The following is a 13,523-nucleotide window of genomic DNA, read 5'->3' as shown; positions in this document are numbered from 1 at the left end:
CCAGGGGCTGGGAACAAGCCAAGTCTCCCCTTCCTCAGCTGTTTTGCACCTCCTTGACTTGTCCCATATGGTGACATCAGATTGTATCTTCAAACCTCCAGTCCCCTCCTCCTCACTTCCTCCTTTAAGAAACACCCAAATACAATCAAACTCAGATGGAAAAACTGGCATTCTGCTTTTTTCCACAGGTTTTTTTTTGGCATCAGAAAATCTGCTTTTATTTGTACTGTCATTAAATGACCCTGAAACTGAGCCAGGCTTCCTCTGCTTCCTACGCCCACCTCTCTACAGAAGTCTCTCCTACCACCTCCCTTTTCCCAACTCCTTATTCCCTCTGTCTGGGTAGACTGGAGATGACTTGCTTAGAAACTCTGGGTCTGCACCCTAAGCCTTCTCAAAGGCTTTTGTCCTGCTGTGTGTGTGTATATTAAATGTTGCGTTTTATCTTGTCTTTCTCCCTCCCTCCTTTCCTCCTTCCCTCTTTCATTCTTTCACAAGAGACCCTGCTTTCCAACTTCACAAAGTTTTTCTGAGAATAAACTTTTTACAAGAGTTCTTGTTGTTTTTAAGTACTGACATCTGTCTATCCTGGAAAAGTAAAGAGGTTCTTCTGTGGATTCTGAAACAGTGAGCCCCAGGACAAGGACAAACGTCTTCTCATCCAATACCCTCATTTGATAGAGGAGAAAAACAAGGTCTAAAGAGGTTGGCTGAATCACTAAAGTCCCATTGACTGTTCCAGACAGGGCTAGAGCCAGAGGGCAGGTCTCCTGACCTCTAGTCCACCGAGATTTTCTTGAGATCATGTCATTTCACAAACAAGCCCTGCATTTTGAAGTTGCATGCTGACTCTTGAAATAGCTGTCCGTTAGTCTGCTGAGCAGTTGCCTGCGGCCACTTCGGGGCTCTGGCATTTTGTTGTGTTGTGTGTGTGTGGTCACTGGTGACCACACAGCTCTGGAGACCCCAATGTCTTTAACATGTGTGTGGGGCTGGGGTGGGGTGGGGATTCCCTGCATTTCCAAGAAGATAATAACTCCTGTTCTCTTTCTTGCATTAAATCTGGCAGCACCAGATAGAATCACATGACCCATTAGGGCTGCCTTTCATGTCCCACTCTCCTCTGAACAGCCTGCCTGTCTCAGACTTCTCTCCTTCTAAGAAAGATGTCTGGAGCCTCTTCGTTTCTCAGTCCCTACCATTCCTCCTCTCCCACCAGATACTCCAAGTAGGCTGCCCTATGTTCTTTTAAAATGTATTCGTTCTTTCTTTTTAGCCCAAATAAAGACATTCCTGGGCTACCCCAGGTGGCGCTAGTAATAAAGAACCCGTCTCGGTCAGGATCCCTGGGTTGGGAAGATCCCCTGGAGGAGGGCATGGCAACCCACTCTAGTATTCTTACCTGGAGAATCCCATGGACAGAGGAGCCTGGGGGCTATGGTCCATAGGATTGCAAAGAGTTGGACACAACTGAAGCAACTTAGCGTACACGCAAAGACATTACAATGATTACAACATAAGAAGTAAAAACAGCATCCCAGACTCCCCAGTTCCCTTCCCATGCTCAGTTAACCCTGGCACTCTGTTCTGCATCTTATTTTGTCCACAGATTTGGGGATACCAGGTAAGACATCCTGGCGACTCCAGTCCTGTCTCTGGTGAATCCTGTTATGTATGCAAGCATGATTTAAACATTTGTGATGCGGAGTGCTGTATTTTATAGTATATGTAGTATATATATAGTATACTATAGTATATATAAAATATAGCATATTTTATAGTATAGTTTACCATTCGAAATCCAGGATCTTCCTCTCCTGACATACCAACAGTGTGTTCACTCTCATCTGTTGCTTCCTTTGCTCTGTTTTATATGCAGTGTCTTCTCGCAACAAAACCCCACTCTTCTTGAGTGTGGAAGATACTGTTGTTTTTTCTTTCCTGTAGGTCATTCTTTTCTCAGCACAGAACCTAGCACATGGTGGGATCACGTCTCAGTTAATGCTTGCTTCATTTTGAGGATGGGGAGTGTTTACACTTTTTGCTGATCTATTTTTATTTGTGTATTTTAAGGAAAAGTGAAAGGGAAGTGTGAACTCTCCTCATTCTTCTTCTTCAAAAATGTATACACGGACGGATGAAGTGCGAGGAGGGATTCTCGGGTTGATGGCCATGTTCTAGTTCTTGGTCTGGATGGCAGTTACACATATGTGCTCACCCTGCTATAACTCATCAGTTGGCGTGCTTCTTGTATGTGCGTTTTTCTGTACATGTTGTGTGTCATTTAAAACAGGTAATATGTATTATATGATATATAGTTCTAGTCTGATAAGACACTGTGTTGGTGAAAGTTTGTGGAAATAGTCATGCTCCTGCATTGCTTATGGGAATGTAAATTGTAAAATGTCCTTAGAAGTAAATTTGGCCAAATTATCAAAATGAAAAGGTACTTACCCTCTGGCTGAGCAATGGCTAGCCTAGCAATGTCCCCCACATCTATTGTAACATGTGTAGACTTGTTATACATTCAAGATCATTCACTGCACTGTTGTCTATAATAGTAACACTGGAATCAACAGGAGGAAGAACAGATTGTTGTACGTCATACAATAGAATATTATTCAGCAGTTAGGAAGAGGGAGGCAGATTTGTATCTGCTAATTTGGAAGCAACTTCAGGTTAAAAGGGCTTCCCTTGTGGTTCAGATGGTAAAGAATCTGCCTGCAATGCAGGAGACCCAGGCTTGATCCCTGGATTGGGAAGATCCCCTGGAGGAGGACATAGCAACCCATTCCAGTATTCTTGCTTGGAGAATTCCATGGACAGAAGAGCCTGGCAGGCTACAGTCCATGGGGTCACAAAGAGTTGAACACAACTGAGTGACTGGGAACATTTCATGCAAAGATGGGCTCAATAAAGGACAGAAATGGTCTGGACCTAACAGAAGCAGAAGATATTAAGAGGTGGCAAAAATACACAGAAGAACTGTACAAAAAAGATCTTCATGACCCGGATAATCACGATAGTGTGATCACTCATCTAGAGCCAGACACCCTGGAATGCGAAGTCAAGTGGGCCGTAGAATGCATCACTATGAACAAATCTAGTGGAGGTGATGGCATTCTAGTTGAGCTATTTCAAATCCTGAAAGATGATGCTGTGAAAGTGCTGCACTCAGTATGCCAGCAAATTTGGAAAGCTCAGCAGTGGCCACAGCACTGGAAAAGGTCAGTTTTCATTCCAATCTCAAAGAAAGGCAATGCCAAAGAATGCTCAAACTACCGCACAATTGCACTCATCTCACATGCTAGTAAAGTAATGCTCAAAATTCTCCAAGCCAGACTTCAGCAATATGTGAACTGTGAACTTCCTGATGTTCAAGCTGGTTTTAGAAAAGGCAGAGGAACCAGAGATCAAATTGCCAACATCCGCTGGATCATGGAAAAAGCAAGAGAGTTCCAGAAAAACATCTACTTCTGCTTTATTGACTATGCCAAAGCCTTTGACTGTGTGGATCACAATAAACTGTGGAAAATTCTGAAAGAGATGGGAATACCAGACCACCTGACCTGCCTCTTGAGAAATCTGTATGCAGGTCAGGAAGCAACAGTTAGAACTGGACATGGAACAACAGACTGGTTCCAAATAGGAAAAGGAGTATGTCAAGGCTGTATATTGTCACCCTGCTTATTTAACTTCTATGCAGAGTACATCATGAGAAACGCTGGACTGGAAGAAACACAAGCTGGAATCAAGATTGCCGGGAGAAATATCAATAACCTCAGATATGCAGATGACACCACCCTTACAGCAGAAAGTGAGGAGGAACTAAAAAGCCTCTTGATGAAAGTGAAAGAGGAGAGTGAAAAAGTTGGCTTAAAGCTCAACATTCGGAAAAAGGAAGATCATGGCATCCGGTCTCATCACTTCATGGGAAATAGATGGGGAAACAGTGGAAACAGGGTCAGACTTTATTTTTCTGGGCTCCAAAATCACTGCAGATGGTGACTTGCAGCCATGAAATTCAAAGACGCTTACTCTTTGGAAGGAAAGTTATGACCAACCTAGATAGTATATTCAAAAGCAGAGACATTACTTTGCCGACTAAGGTCCGTCTAGTCAAGGCTATGGTTTTTCCAGTGATCATGTATGGATGTGAGAGTTGGACTGTGAAGAAAGCTGAGCACCGAAGAACTGATACATTTGAACTGTGGTGTTGGAGAACACTCTTGAGAGTCCCTTGGACTGCAAGGAGATTCAACCAGTCCATTCTGAAGGAGATCAGCCCTGGGATTTCTTTGGAAGGAATGATGCTAAAGCTGAAACTCCAGCACTTTGGCCACCTCATGTGAAGAGCTGACTCACTGGAAAAGACTCTGATGCTGGGAGAGATTGGGGGCAGGAGGAGAAGGGGACGACCGAGGATGAGATGGCTGGATGGCATCACTGACTCGATGGACGTGAGTTAAGTGAACTCCAAGAGTTGGTGATGGACAGGGAGGGCTGGCGTGCTGCGATTCATGGGGTTGCAAAGAGTTGGACATGACTGAGAGACTGAACTAAACTGAACTGAGTGACTAACACTTTCACTTTGGGCTTCCCTGATGGCTCAGACTGTAAAGAATCAGCCCGCAATGTGGGAGACCCGGCTTTGATCCTTGGGTTGGGAAGATCCCTTGGAGTAGGAAATGGCAACCCACTTCAGTATTCTTGCCTGGGAAATCCCATGGACAGAGGAGCCTGGTGGGCTACAGTCCGTGGGGTTGCAAAAAGTTGGACACAACTGAGAGACTAGCACTTCAGGTTAAAAAGTATGTACAAGATGCGTCTGTTTGCGTTAAGTATATATATATATGTGTGTGTGTGTGTGTGTGTATATATATATATTTGCTTGTATGCTCATAAAATAACTGTAGAAGGACACACAAGAAAGTCTTAATATTTATTGCTTATGACACAGGAAAGGGAAAAGGAAACTTACTTTTCACCGTTTACTCCACCTGATGCACATTTCAAATATTATGTGTACATGCAACCTATTCAAAAAATTAATTACATCCAAAGCTGTTCCTTTGCTGCTGTCTATTTCTCACTCTCATTCATGGACTTCCTAAAAATCCTATAATTGGTAACTTTGCCTTTACTTTCTTCTAACAGCCTCCGAATCCACTCTATGGAGGAAAGATCATACTCTTCTCCCATGATATTGAGCAAAACAGGCAGGTCACTCTTCTGCTGGTGACCTTATTAATTGAGTTTAGACCTCAAGTGAATTTGCACAGCTCTTTTTTAATGAAACATTCAAAGTTTCTTTGCCCTCTTTAGCTCCCTTCCTCTCAGAAGGCAGGAAGAGAGTCAAAGACAAGAGTTCCATTTGTCTTTAATCAGATTTACAAGTGCTGTAAACTGGTTGTTGGACTAGAAGAAGAGAAAACCTTAAGGGATGTAATTTGACAAGTGATGGGAAGAAGTTGGGTCTAACATGTGCCCTAGATTTGTAACAAGCAGATCTCAAGAAGTAAGGTCTTATCTCCATGGCCTGAGAATCTGGAGCTATTAGAGGCCCTCAAAACTAAAATATAACAATATAACCAAAGATAATCCCAGCAAAGAAGAAACAAAGGGGACTCTGATAGAACCAAGGCAGCTTCCGGATCACCCCCGGCCAGCTGCAGAGGGTGGTAAGGCCAAAAGTGAGGAGGTGTATAGGTGCTTGAAGAGAACATCAGCAGGAAGGCTGAAACTCAGCCTTGCAGAATTCGCGATGGACAATGTGTATAGATTTTTGAAAAGAGACATTTAAACCTACTGTATAGTACAGGGAACCCTACTCAATTCTCTGTGGTGATCTAAATGGGAAGGAAATCCAAAAAGAGGTCATATATGCCTACATATAGCTAATTCACTTTGCTGTACAGTAGAAACGAACAACGTTGCAAAGCAACTGTACTCCATTAAATCTTTTTTTTTTTTTAAAGAGAAAAGGAACTTTCAGAGAAAAAGAGACTTGGATTAGATGGTGCCGCCTAATTGGATAATAAAGAGAAAGCAAACCCTGGAACATGGCAATGACTTCATCTAGTCCCTTCATTTTGCCAAGATACACTGCAAGTAGAGCCTAATATTAAACACATGGATCTCAGGATTTTTGGTCCACTGCTGTGTCTGCCTGCACCTGTCTCCTTCAAAGTCTGGACTCTGGAACCAGGCCACCTGGATTCAACTGAAGCTCTGATTCTCAGAAGTTGAATGATTTAGAGCCGGTCACTTAACTTCCATGGCTTTTCCAGGCGGCTCAATGGTAAAGAATTTACTGCCAATGCAGGGGACACAGGAGATGCAGGTTCTATCCCTGGGTCAGGAAGATGGTTTGAAGGAGGAAATGGCATCCCATTCCAGTATTCATGACTGAAAAATTCCATGGACAGAGGAGCCTTGCAGACTAGTCAGTCCATGCAGTAGCAAGAGGGACACGACTAAGCATGAATGCAGTTAACTTTTACATGCTTCAGCTTTCTCCTCTGTCAAATGGGGATAATACTAATAACAATACCTAGCTGGTATGGCTGACAGTGGGATTAAACAGTCTTTTAAAGAGGGTCTGGTACACGGTAGGTAATATATAAATGCTAGCCATGATATTAATGGTTAATATTACTTCCAATTTTTACATCGGGGAGAATAGTTTTTAAGTGGGAAAGAGCAGAACCAACATGGGAGATAACTTCAGGGTAACAGTTATTTGGTTCTGGGTGTCACCTTAGGTCCAACACCTTCTCAGCTGGTGGTAAGGTAGACACTCTTTATCACAGGGGGAGCTCAAGGCAAAGATGCTGGAGACAGATTCCCGAGTGGAATGGAGGCAGGGCCTAGATGACCTCTAATCTTAAGATTCTGCTACCTTTGAGACTAGCAGCCTTGGCGGGCAGACGCATTGCCTGGCTACCAGACATACATTTAGTATCACCTTCCAAGTGAAGGGCGCAGTCTGTACGAATTATCCCCTCCAGCTCCGTGTAAAAGGACAAACTCTGGTGTCACATCTAAGACTCCCAATGACTCAAGTTGGAGTGACTTTGAATTTCTTTAGGGACAGTAGTACACTTGAGAACGCCAAAACAAAAGGGAACGTATTCTCAGCTTTGCTAATAAACCAGATCCAGCCCATTACAAACCCTCTAGCCAGGGAATAGATACTTGCCTCCTAAAAGAACAATATCAATCTTTGAGGGGAGGAAGCGAAGGGAGATAGGCAACATCGTTCCCTCCGGTTCCCTGAAGCCAGGTTAACAATGAGGGGCCTGGACACCAGGAGCCTCCCGGGAGCGGCTCGGTGGGGCGGGGCCGGCTCGGAGTCCCCCAGGTCAGCCACCCAGGCTTCCTCTGCGGGATACTTCCTAGGGCCTTTGATCTTCCTCCAGGAACTGGCGAAGCCTGCGTTTTCCTCCAGGTTTGTTCCCTCTTGGTTTATTGTATCCGCCTTCTCTTTGGCTCGAAAATCAGCACGCGGCTGTGCAACAGGACTGGTCACGGCGTCTCCTCTCGCCACCTGGAAATCCGGCAACAGGCGCTTTTTCCTGAGTTCTCCGCAGCAAATTGGAGGAGAAAGGGTATTTTTCGGAAATAGCGAGCCGATCTGGGGACCTTGGTCCCAGGGTCAGTGGCCAGGACCCCTTGCCTCCAGGTCCAGCCTGGCTGGCGCGCGCCCCCCTCCCAGCCGTGTCTACCCCGTCTACCCGGGAGCTCGAGCTCGCTTCCTTACCCGCAAAGCCAGGCTTAACCTAAGGCTTCATCTCCTCCCCTGGAGGGTCTCCAGTTGCCTTCCTCTACCGGGAGGGCACCCCACTTCCCCGCGCCGGGCCCTAATCTCCACCCGGCGTTTCCAACAGAGTGACCGGCTTCAGCGCTCCGTAAGCGCGCCTTAAATCCCATTTATCTTCTTAGCGCCTGGGTCCCGGCCGGCCCCGCCCCCTCTTCCTCCTGGCCTCCCGCACTGCAAACCTCAGACCCTCGCCCCTGCCCCCTGCTACGCCCCTTACCCCGAGGGCGGTGGAGCGGCTAGAGCCACCTTTGGAGGTGTTGGGAAAAGTGCCCAGGGAAGGGGGAAGCGACCCAGAGGGGCGCGGCCCGAGGAGAGTTTACTAGGGAAGGGCGGGGAGGCCCCGCAAGATTTCAGAATCAGAACCAAGGCAGAGGGTCCTGGGCTCCCAATCACCTAAATCCTGCCCTGCGTCTCTAGAGGTTGAAGTCGGCCCCTCCTAGCGCGCCAATCTAGGTCACCAGCCGGGAAGGGCTGCGCAGGGGGTCGCTCGAGGGGTGATGGGCGGGCTGTCTGCCCCAGGGGTGGGCGCAGAGTCAGTTGTCTCAGGGCCTGCCCCTCTCACTTCCACTCGATTGTAATTCCATCCCCGGGCGGGTCGAGCCTTTCTCCCTCCCTCCGGCGGCCAGCCAGTCCCTCCCCGTCGGCTTCCTCAGCCGCCCCCCTACTACCCCGCCCCGCTCCGAAAAGCCCTGCCGCTCGCAGCCGGCTTCACTCCAGCACGCCGACCTCCCGCCTGCAGTTCTGCCTGTTTGGACGCCTCCTGGTCCAGTTCCCTCAGCCCTTCGCCCGCTCACCCAGGTCAGGGGCTCCGCGGAGGCCGCGTCCCCCACGTCTCCCAGGAGACGCCCTTTCCGTGTGCGCCCGGGACTTGGAGAAACTTTGCAGGCGCCCGCGGTGAAATGGATTTAATCCGAGGAGTCCTGCTCCGGCTCCTGCTCCTGGCTTCCAGCCTCGGACCCGGCGCTGCGCCGCTCAGATCAGCGCTCAGAAAACAAGGTAATGCTGTCAGTGCTCCCGGGAGCACCACGTCCGGAGCGCCCGGGTCCCCGTCCCCAGCGAGGACGCGAAGCTGGCGACCTACCTTCTCTCTCACCCCTGATCCACTGCACTTAACTGGGTTCTTCTCTGCCCAGAGCCCAGAAGAGACGCGAACCTCGCCCTCCCCTTTCCATCCCAGGCGGTTCCAGGGATATTTATTTGTTGAAAGAAGGATCTCTTTTCCAGACACAGTAGAGGTGGAGGGCTCTGTATTTGACCGCAGAGAGCTGAGTTGTGGCAGCGATCACACTGTCTCAATTAGAAGGATTGCAACTGTGCAGGAAAAGTCAAACGGCTCCTCCTGCGTCTCTAAACAGCTTATTGAATTCATACTGTCCAGAGCCCAGCCATTTCCTGTTGAGTGTCTGAAGATTTGCCTGGTGTGCCCCGTGCCCATCTCCGGTCCTTCCCACGCACTGTGTTGGGATGTGGCTTCAGATGTTAGGGGCTTCTTCCACTCGGGCTGTTTTCTCAGAAAGGAGCGCCCAGTGGGTTTATTTTATGCTGTGTTTTGAGCTCCTGTCTTTGCGATTTAAACAAAGATAGATAGCCTCATGAGCTATTACAGTGAACTGGAGCGAACTTGAAACACAGTAGCTTGCATTTCCTCTAGTTACACAGGTAAAAAATCTTGTGTTTTTGTCTACTTTGGTTTGGCCCGTGTGGTGAGATTACTCAAAGTAGAACATTCTAAGCAAGAAAGTTCTCAACATTGTTTCTCTAATGATTTTTATTCCTCTTTGCTGAGGTTATATTTAGAATTCTGAAAAATCTGTTTTTTCTTAGTTTACTTTGTAAGGAGGGTGTTGTCTTATGGGATTAATTATATCTTATGAACAATGGAAACAGTATAACTTTATTTGAATGCAGTCTGCAGAACTTTGCAGAAAGTGCAGTTTGTCTTCACAAAAATTTTTTCCGAAACCAGGAAAATTGTGCTACATTTTACTGGCGAAGTTGTGTCCTACTCTTTGAGACCCAAGGACTGTAGCCCATCAGGCTCCTCTCACTGTCCATGGGCTTTTTCAGGCAAAAATACTGGAGTGGGTTGTCAGTTTTTTCTCCAGGGGATCTTCCCAACCCAGGGATTGAACCCACATCTCCTGCACTGGGAGGCTGATTCTTTTACCACTGAGCCACCAGGCAAAGAAAATAATCTTGGCAGATTCCTGTATAACTGCTTAAATATTTGCACTGCTCAAGAATCTCTCTACTTGGAAATATGACTTGTTGCTTTTCAGTTTTGGAAGACACCTTCACCCTTCAAGCTGTAGCAGTCATCACCTACACTTTGCTACCTGCTTTGAAATTTATAGTTGTTATTATTATCTGAAGCACGCTTGAATTATGAGCTGTTCTGTTCCTACTGGTCATTGACTTTGGAGAAAACAGCAGCAGTCCCAGGTGATATTGCATTATGTTGTTTCTCTTCATAATGCACACAAATACATATCTTAAAGCATTTCAGTGAAGGAATTCTTCCTAAATTCCCTCCTTAAGATATGCAGATTGTGATCAACTCCCTTCTGTGGATTTATTTACATAAAACCATCTAGTCACAATTTTTTGAACAATGCATAGTTATAGCTGTAGTTCTTTAGCATGAGCAGTGTATGTAATGTTCTTTTAAGGATAGATTTCAATTAATTTAAGCAGATTTTTTTAAAAAAAGTATTGCACAAAAGCCTGCTGTGTAAAACTGCTCATATGGTTCACCATATTTCCTTTCTTATTTTCTATAGTTCGTCTCCTAAAAATATTTCCTACCTGGTTCATCCAGGGTCTCATTCTGTTATTCATGCTATGAATATGCTGTGTTGGTCTCTTTGGTTTTATTTGAAGCATAGATAGGGTTTTGATAGCAGAAACTCTACCTTTTAAATATTTTGGCACATTAAACATATCAAACTGGAGGTAGAAGGAGTGTTTGGACTAGGTTCAGCCTAGGAGAGTTTTTCATTATTTTATAATTTTATCCAGACACTGGCTTTCAGGTTGGAAGGCTGTTCAGATTAAAATGACAGCTACTTCATAAACTTTGGGGGAAAATATCCTCCTGGGCTCATTTACATCCCTTGGAAAGACTGGTTTTTGATCCGGAAAATTGGTCCAGATTAAAAAGTGAATGTGCCCCACTTGGCTCTGATGTGAACAGCAACCAGCTAATTTATAATCTTCCCCAGACACCAGCAAATCCTGCGAGTATCCATGTGGGAGTTTCTTTGTACCTTGTTTCCTCAATAGAAATTGATTTGTGTGCAGTACTTTGAAGGTAAGCATGGCTGCCACCTAAGGCATACTGGAACAGTCCTGTTTTATTTGAATGGCCCTGTTTTTCTCCTCACACTCCTAAATCTATCTTTGACAAGTACAGCTTTGTTGAAGTCTTGGATTCAAAATCCACCTGAAAATTCCCCACCCCCATCTAATTCTGGTGAGAAAGAGAAAAGCTATGCAGCTTGAAACTCAGTTTTGAGTTTCATTTGGGTCTAAGATAGGCACCCTTTCCCTCCACCCCAAGAATAGCTACTCCTCTTTCAATAATGTCAGTAACGAAACCTCGGCACTTGCTGAGACTCACAAGAAAGGACGGTGGGCAAGTTAAGTCATATTAAATAATAATAACACTGATTAAGTGCTTGCTACTCTTTCCAAAGAACTTGACACGTAATGATTTATTTAATCAACCCAACAGGTCTGTGAGATGGGTACCATTATTATCCTTGTTTAACTGAAGAGGAAGTTGTGGCTTAGAGAAAGAAATTAAATGTCTTAACCAGGGTCACTCCTCTAGCAAGCGGTGGAATGGGAATTAAAGTCTCTGATATTTAGGAGCAGAAAGGAGTCCTTAGTGGCCTGATTAGCAGAGATGTGCATCCCTTCAGAGAGGGTGTCCTCCTCCTGGATGAACTGGGGGGCTCCCTTGGGGCTGCCACATTCAAATCACAGACCTGGCAGGAATTGAAACGCCCTCACTTTACAGCTGGGTTGAGCATGACTCAGGGACTTGCCCCAAGTTAACATCAGAAGCCGAGTCTGGAACTAGTACCCAGACCTCCTGAGTGATCTCCAGCACTTCCCTTACCCAGTCTCTCAGCAGCATGTGCAGAGAGGACGGCTGAGCCTCTGATGTGGGGCAGGAGGGAGGGAAAGGAAAATCCAGACAAGACACATCTGCTGGGACCAGCATGCGTCAAGCCACGTGTGTTCCCACAAGCAGATTTGTATCTCACAGTGTTAGCTTAACTCTGGCATACAGAGAGAGCTGAGGGCTCCCCTGCTTTTTCTCTTTCCAGCTGTCTGAGGTCTCAGGGTCAGTGGGACAAGGTCAGAATTGAAGATTTTCCCCTGGAGAACTGGGGTTCACAGTCATTTTCGGGGGAGATGCAGGTCTGTAATCATTTCCTTTCCACCTTTCCCCTAGTATTTCTCTACCGAAGTGGACTCATACAAAGATCCAGGGAAACTCAGCAAAACAAAACCTTGGGGGAACAGAGCAGATATAGCTCAAGGGCACTGTGCCTTGGGGGTTGATGGTGGGGAATACAGGCACCTCTAGGTGGTTTCTGCTGCTTCTAGTGTGACACTGAATGGCTAGAGGATCAAGCATGGGTCCCGGGTCATCTTGTTCTATTTCCCCCACCTACCCAGAATAACCTGATATTCACAAGAGTTTGCTTACATCCTTACTTGAAGCTCTCATCAAGTCCTTTTCACAGGGCATGTAATTTGGGGGACTCAGCTCTTCTGGACACCCTCCTTCCTTTCCAGCTAACCCTACTCCTTCAGGAGGCTGATCCAGATTGCCTTGCTTCTTGATGAAAACTGGAGCCACAAATACGAGGGAGATTATGTGAGTGTGTGTACTCAGTCTCTCAGTTGTGTCTGACTCTTTGTGACCCTGTGGACTGTAGCCAGCCAAGCTTCTCTGTCCATGAGACTTTTCAAGCAAGAATACTGGGGCAGGTTGCCATTTCCTCCTTCAGGGGATCTTCCCAACCCAAGGATCGAACCTGAGTCTTCTGCTTTGGCAGGTGGTTTCTTTACCACTGGGCCACCTGGGAAGCTATAAATATATATATATATTCCGCCTCCCCTCACCCCAACCCAGCACCTAGCTACTAGCATCCCATGCAGTTCTGGCACCATAGCAGAAACATTTCCTCCAACCCATTCTTCCATCAGCCCTCCTACCCTCCTGTTTGTTCCCACTTCACAGCCAATCCCTATAAAGAAGCCCCTGCCTCTCTTTCTCTTTCCTTTGATTCTCTATGAGGTAAAGGGACCTCTGTGAGACCACGATCAGGAGTAAATGTGTGTAACATGAGGCAGTACTTTTTTCTCAGAATTCTTTCTCATGGAAGAGTGACTTGTTCAGAGAGGAACTGAGTGGTGGTTTTTGTTTGTGCTTTTTATTTCTTACGCTGAGATTAGGGCTTTAAGAATTCTTTTGGGAGTAGTTGTCCATCTGTTCACGGGTTGCGCGTGTGTGCGGTCAGTTGCTTCAGCCATGGGTGGCTCTTTGCAGCCCTTTGGACTGTAGCCCGCCAGGCTCCTCTGTCCATGGGATTCTCCAGGCAAGAATACTGGAGTGGGTTGCCGTGCCCTCCTCCAGGGGATCTTCTTGACCCAGGCATCAAACGTGCGTCTCCTGCATAGCAGG

General features: G+C 46.3%; 1 protein-coding gene across 2 annotated transcripts in view; it reads left to right on the top strand.

The window, feature by feature from the left end:
• Positions 8,510 to 13,523, top strand: part of EGFLAM (EGF like, fibronectin type III and laminin G domains) — a 189,109-nt gene continuing 184,095 nt past the window's right edge. For both annotated transcript variants that reach the window (XM_005694776.3, XM_018065631.1), the window contains exon 1: positions 8,510 to 8,818. In XM_005694776.3, coding sequence (XP_005694833.1) covers positions 8,722 to 8,818 — 97 coding nt within the window. In that variant the 5' untranslated portion in view covers positions 8,510 to 8,721. The remainder of the gene's footprint in view (positions 8,819 to 13,523) is intronic.

This window comes from Capra hircus, chromosome 20 (genome assembly GCF_001704415.2).
Source record: "Capra hircus breed San Clemente chromosome 20, ASM170441v1, whole genome shotgun sequence".
Lineage (NCBI taxonomy): Eukaryota > Metazoa > Chordata > Mammalia > Artiodactyla > Bovidae > Capra > Capra hircus.
The sequence above is the reverse complement of the archived record's forward strand: the minus strand, read 5'-3'. Positions and strand labels throughout refer to the sequence as shown.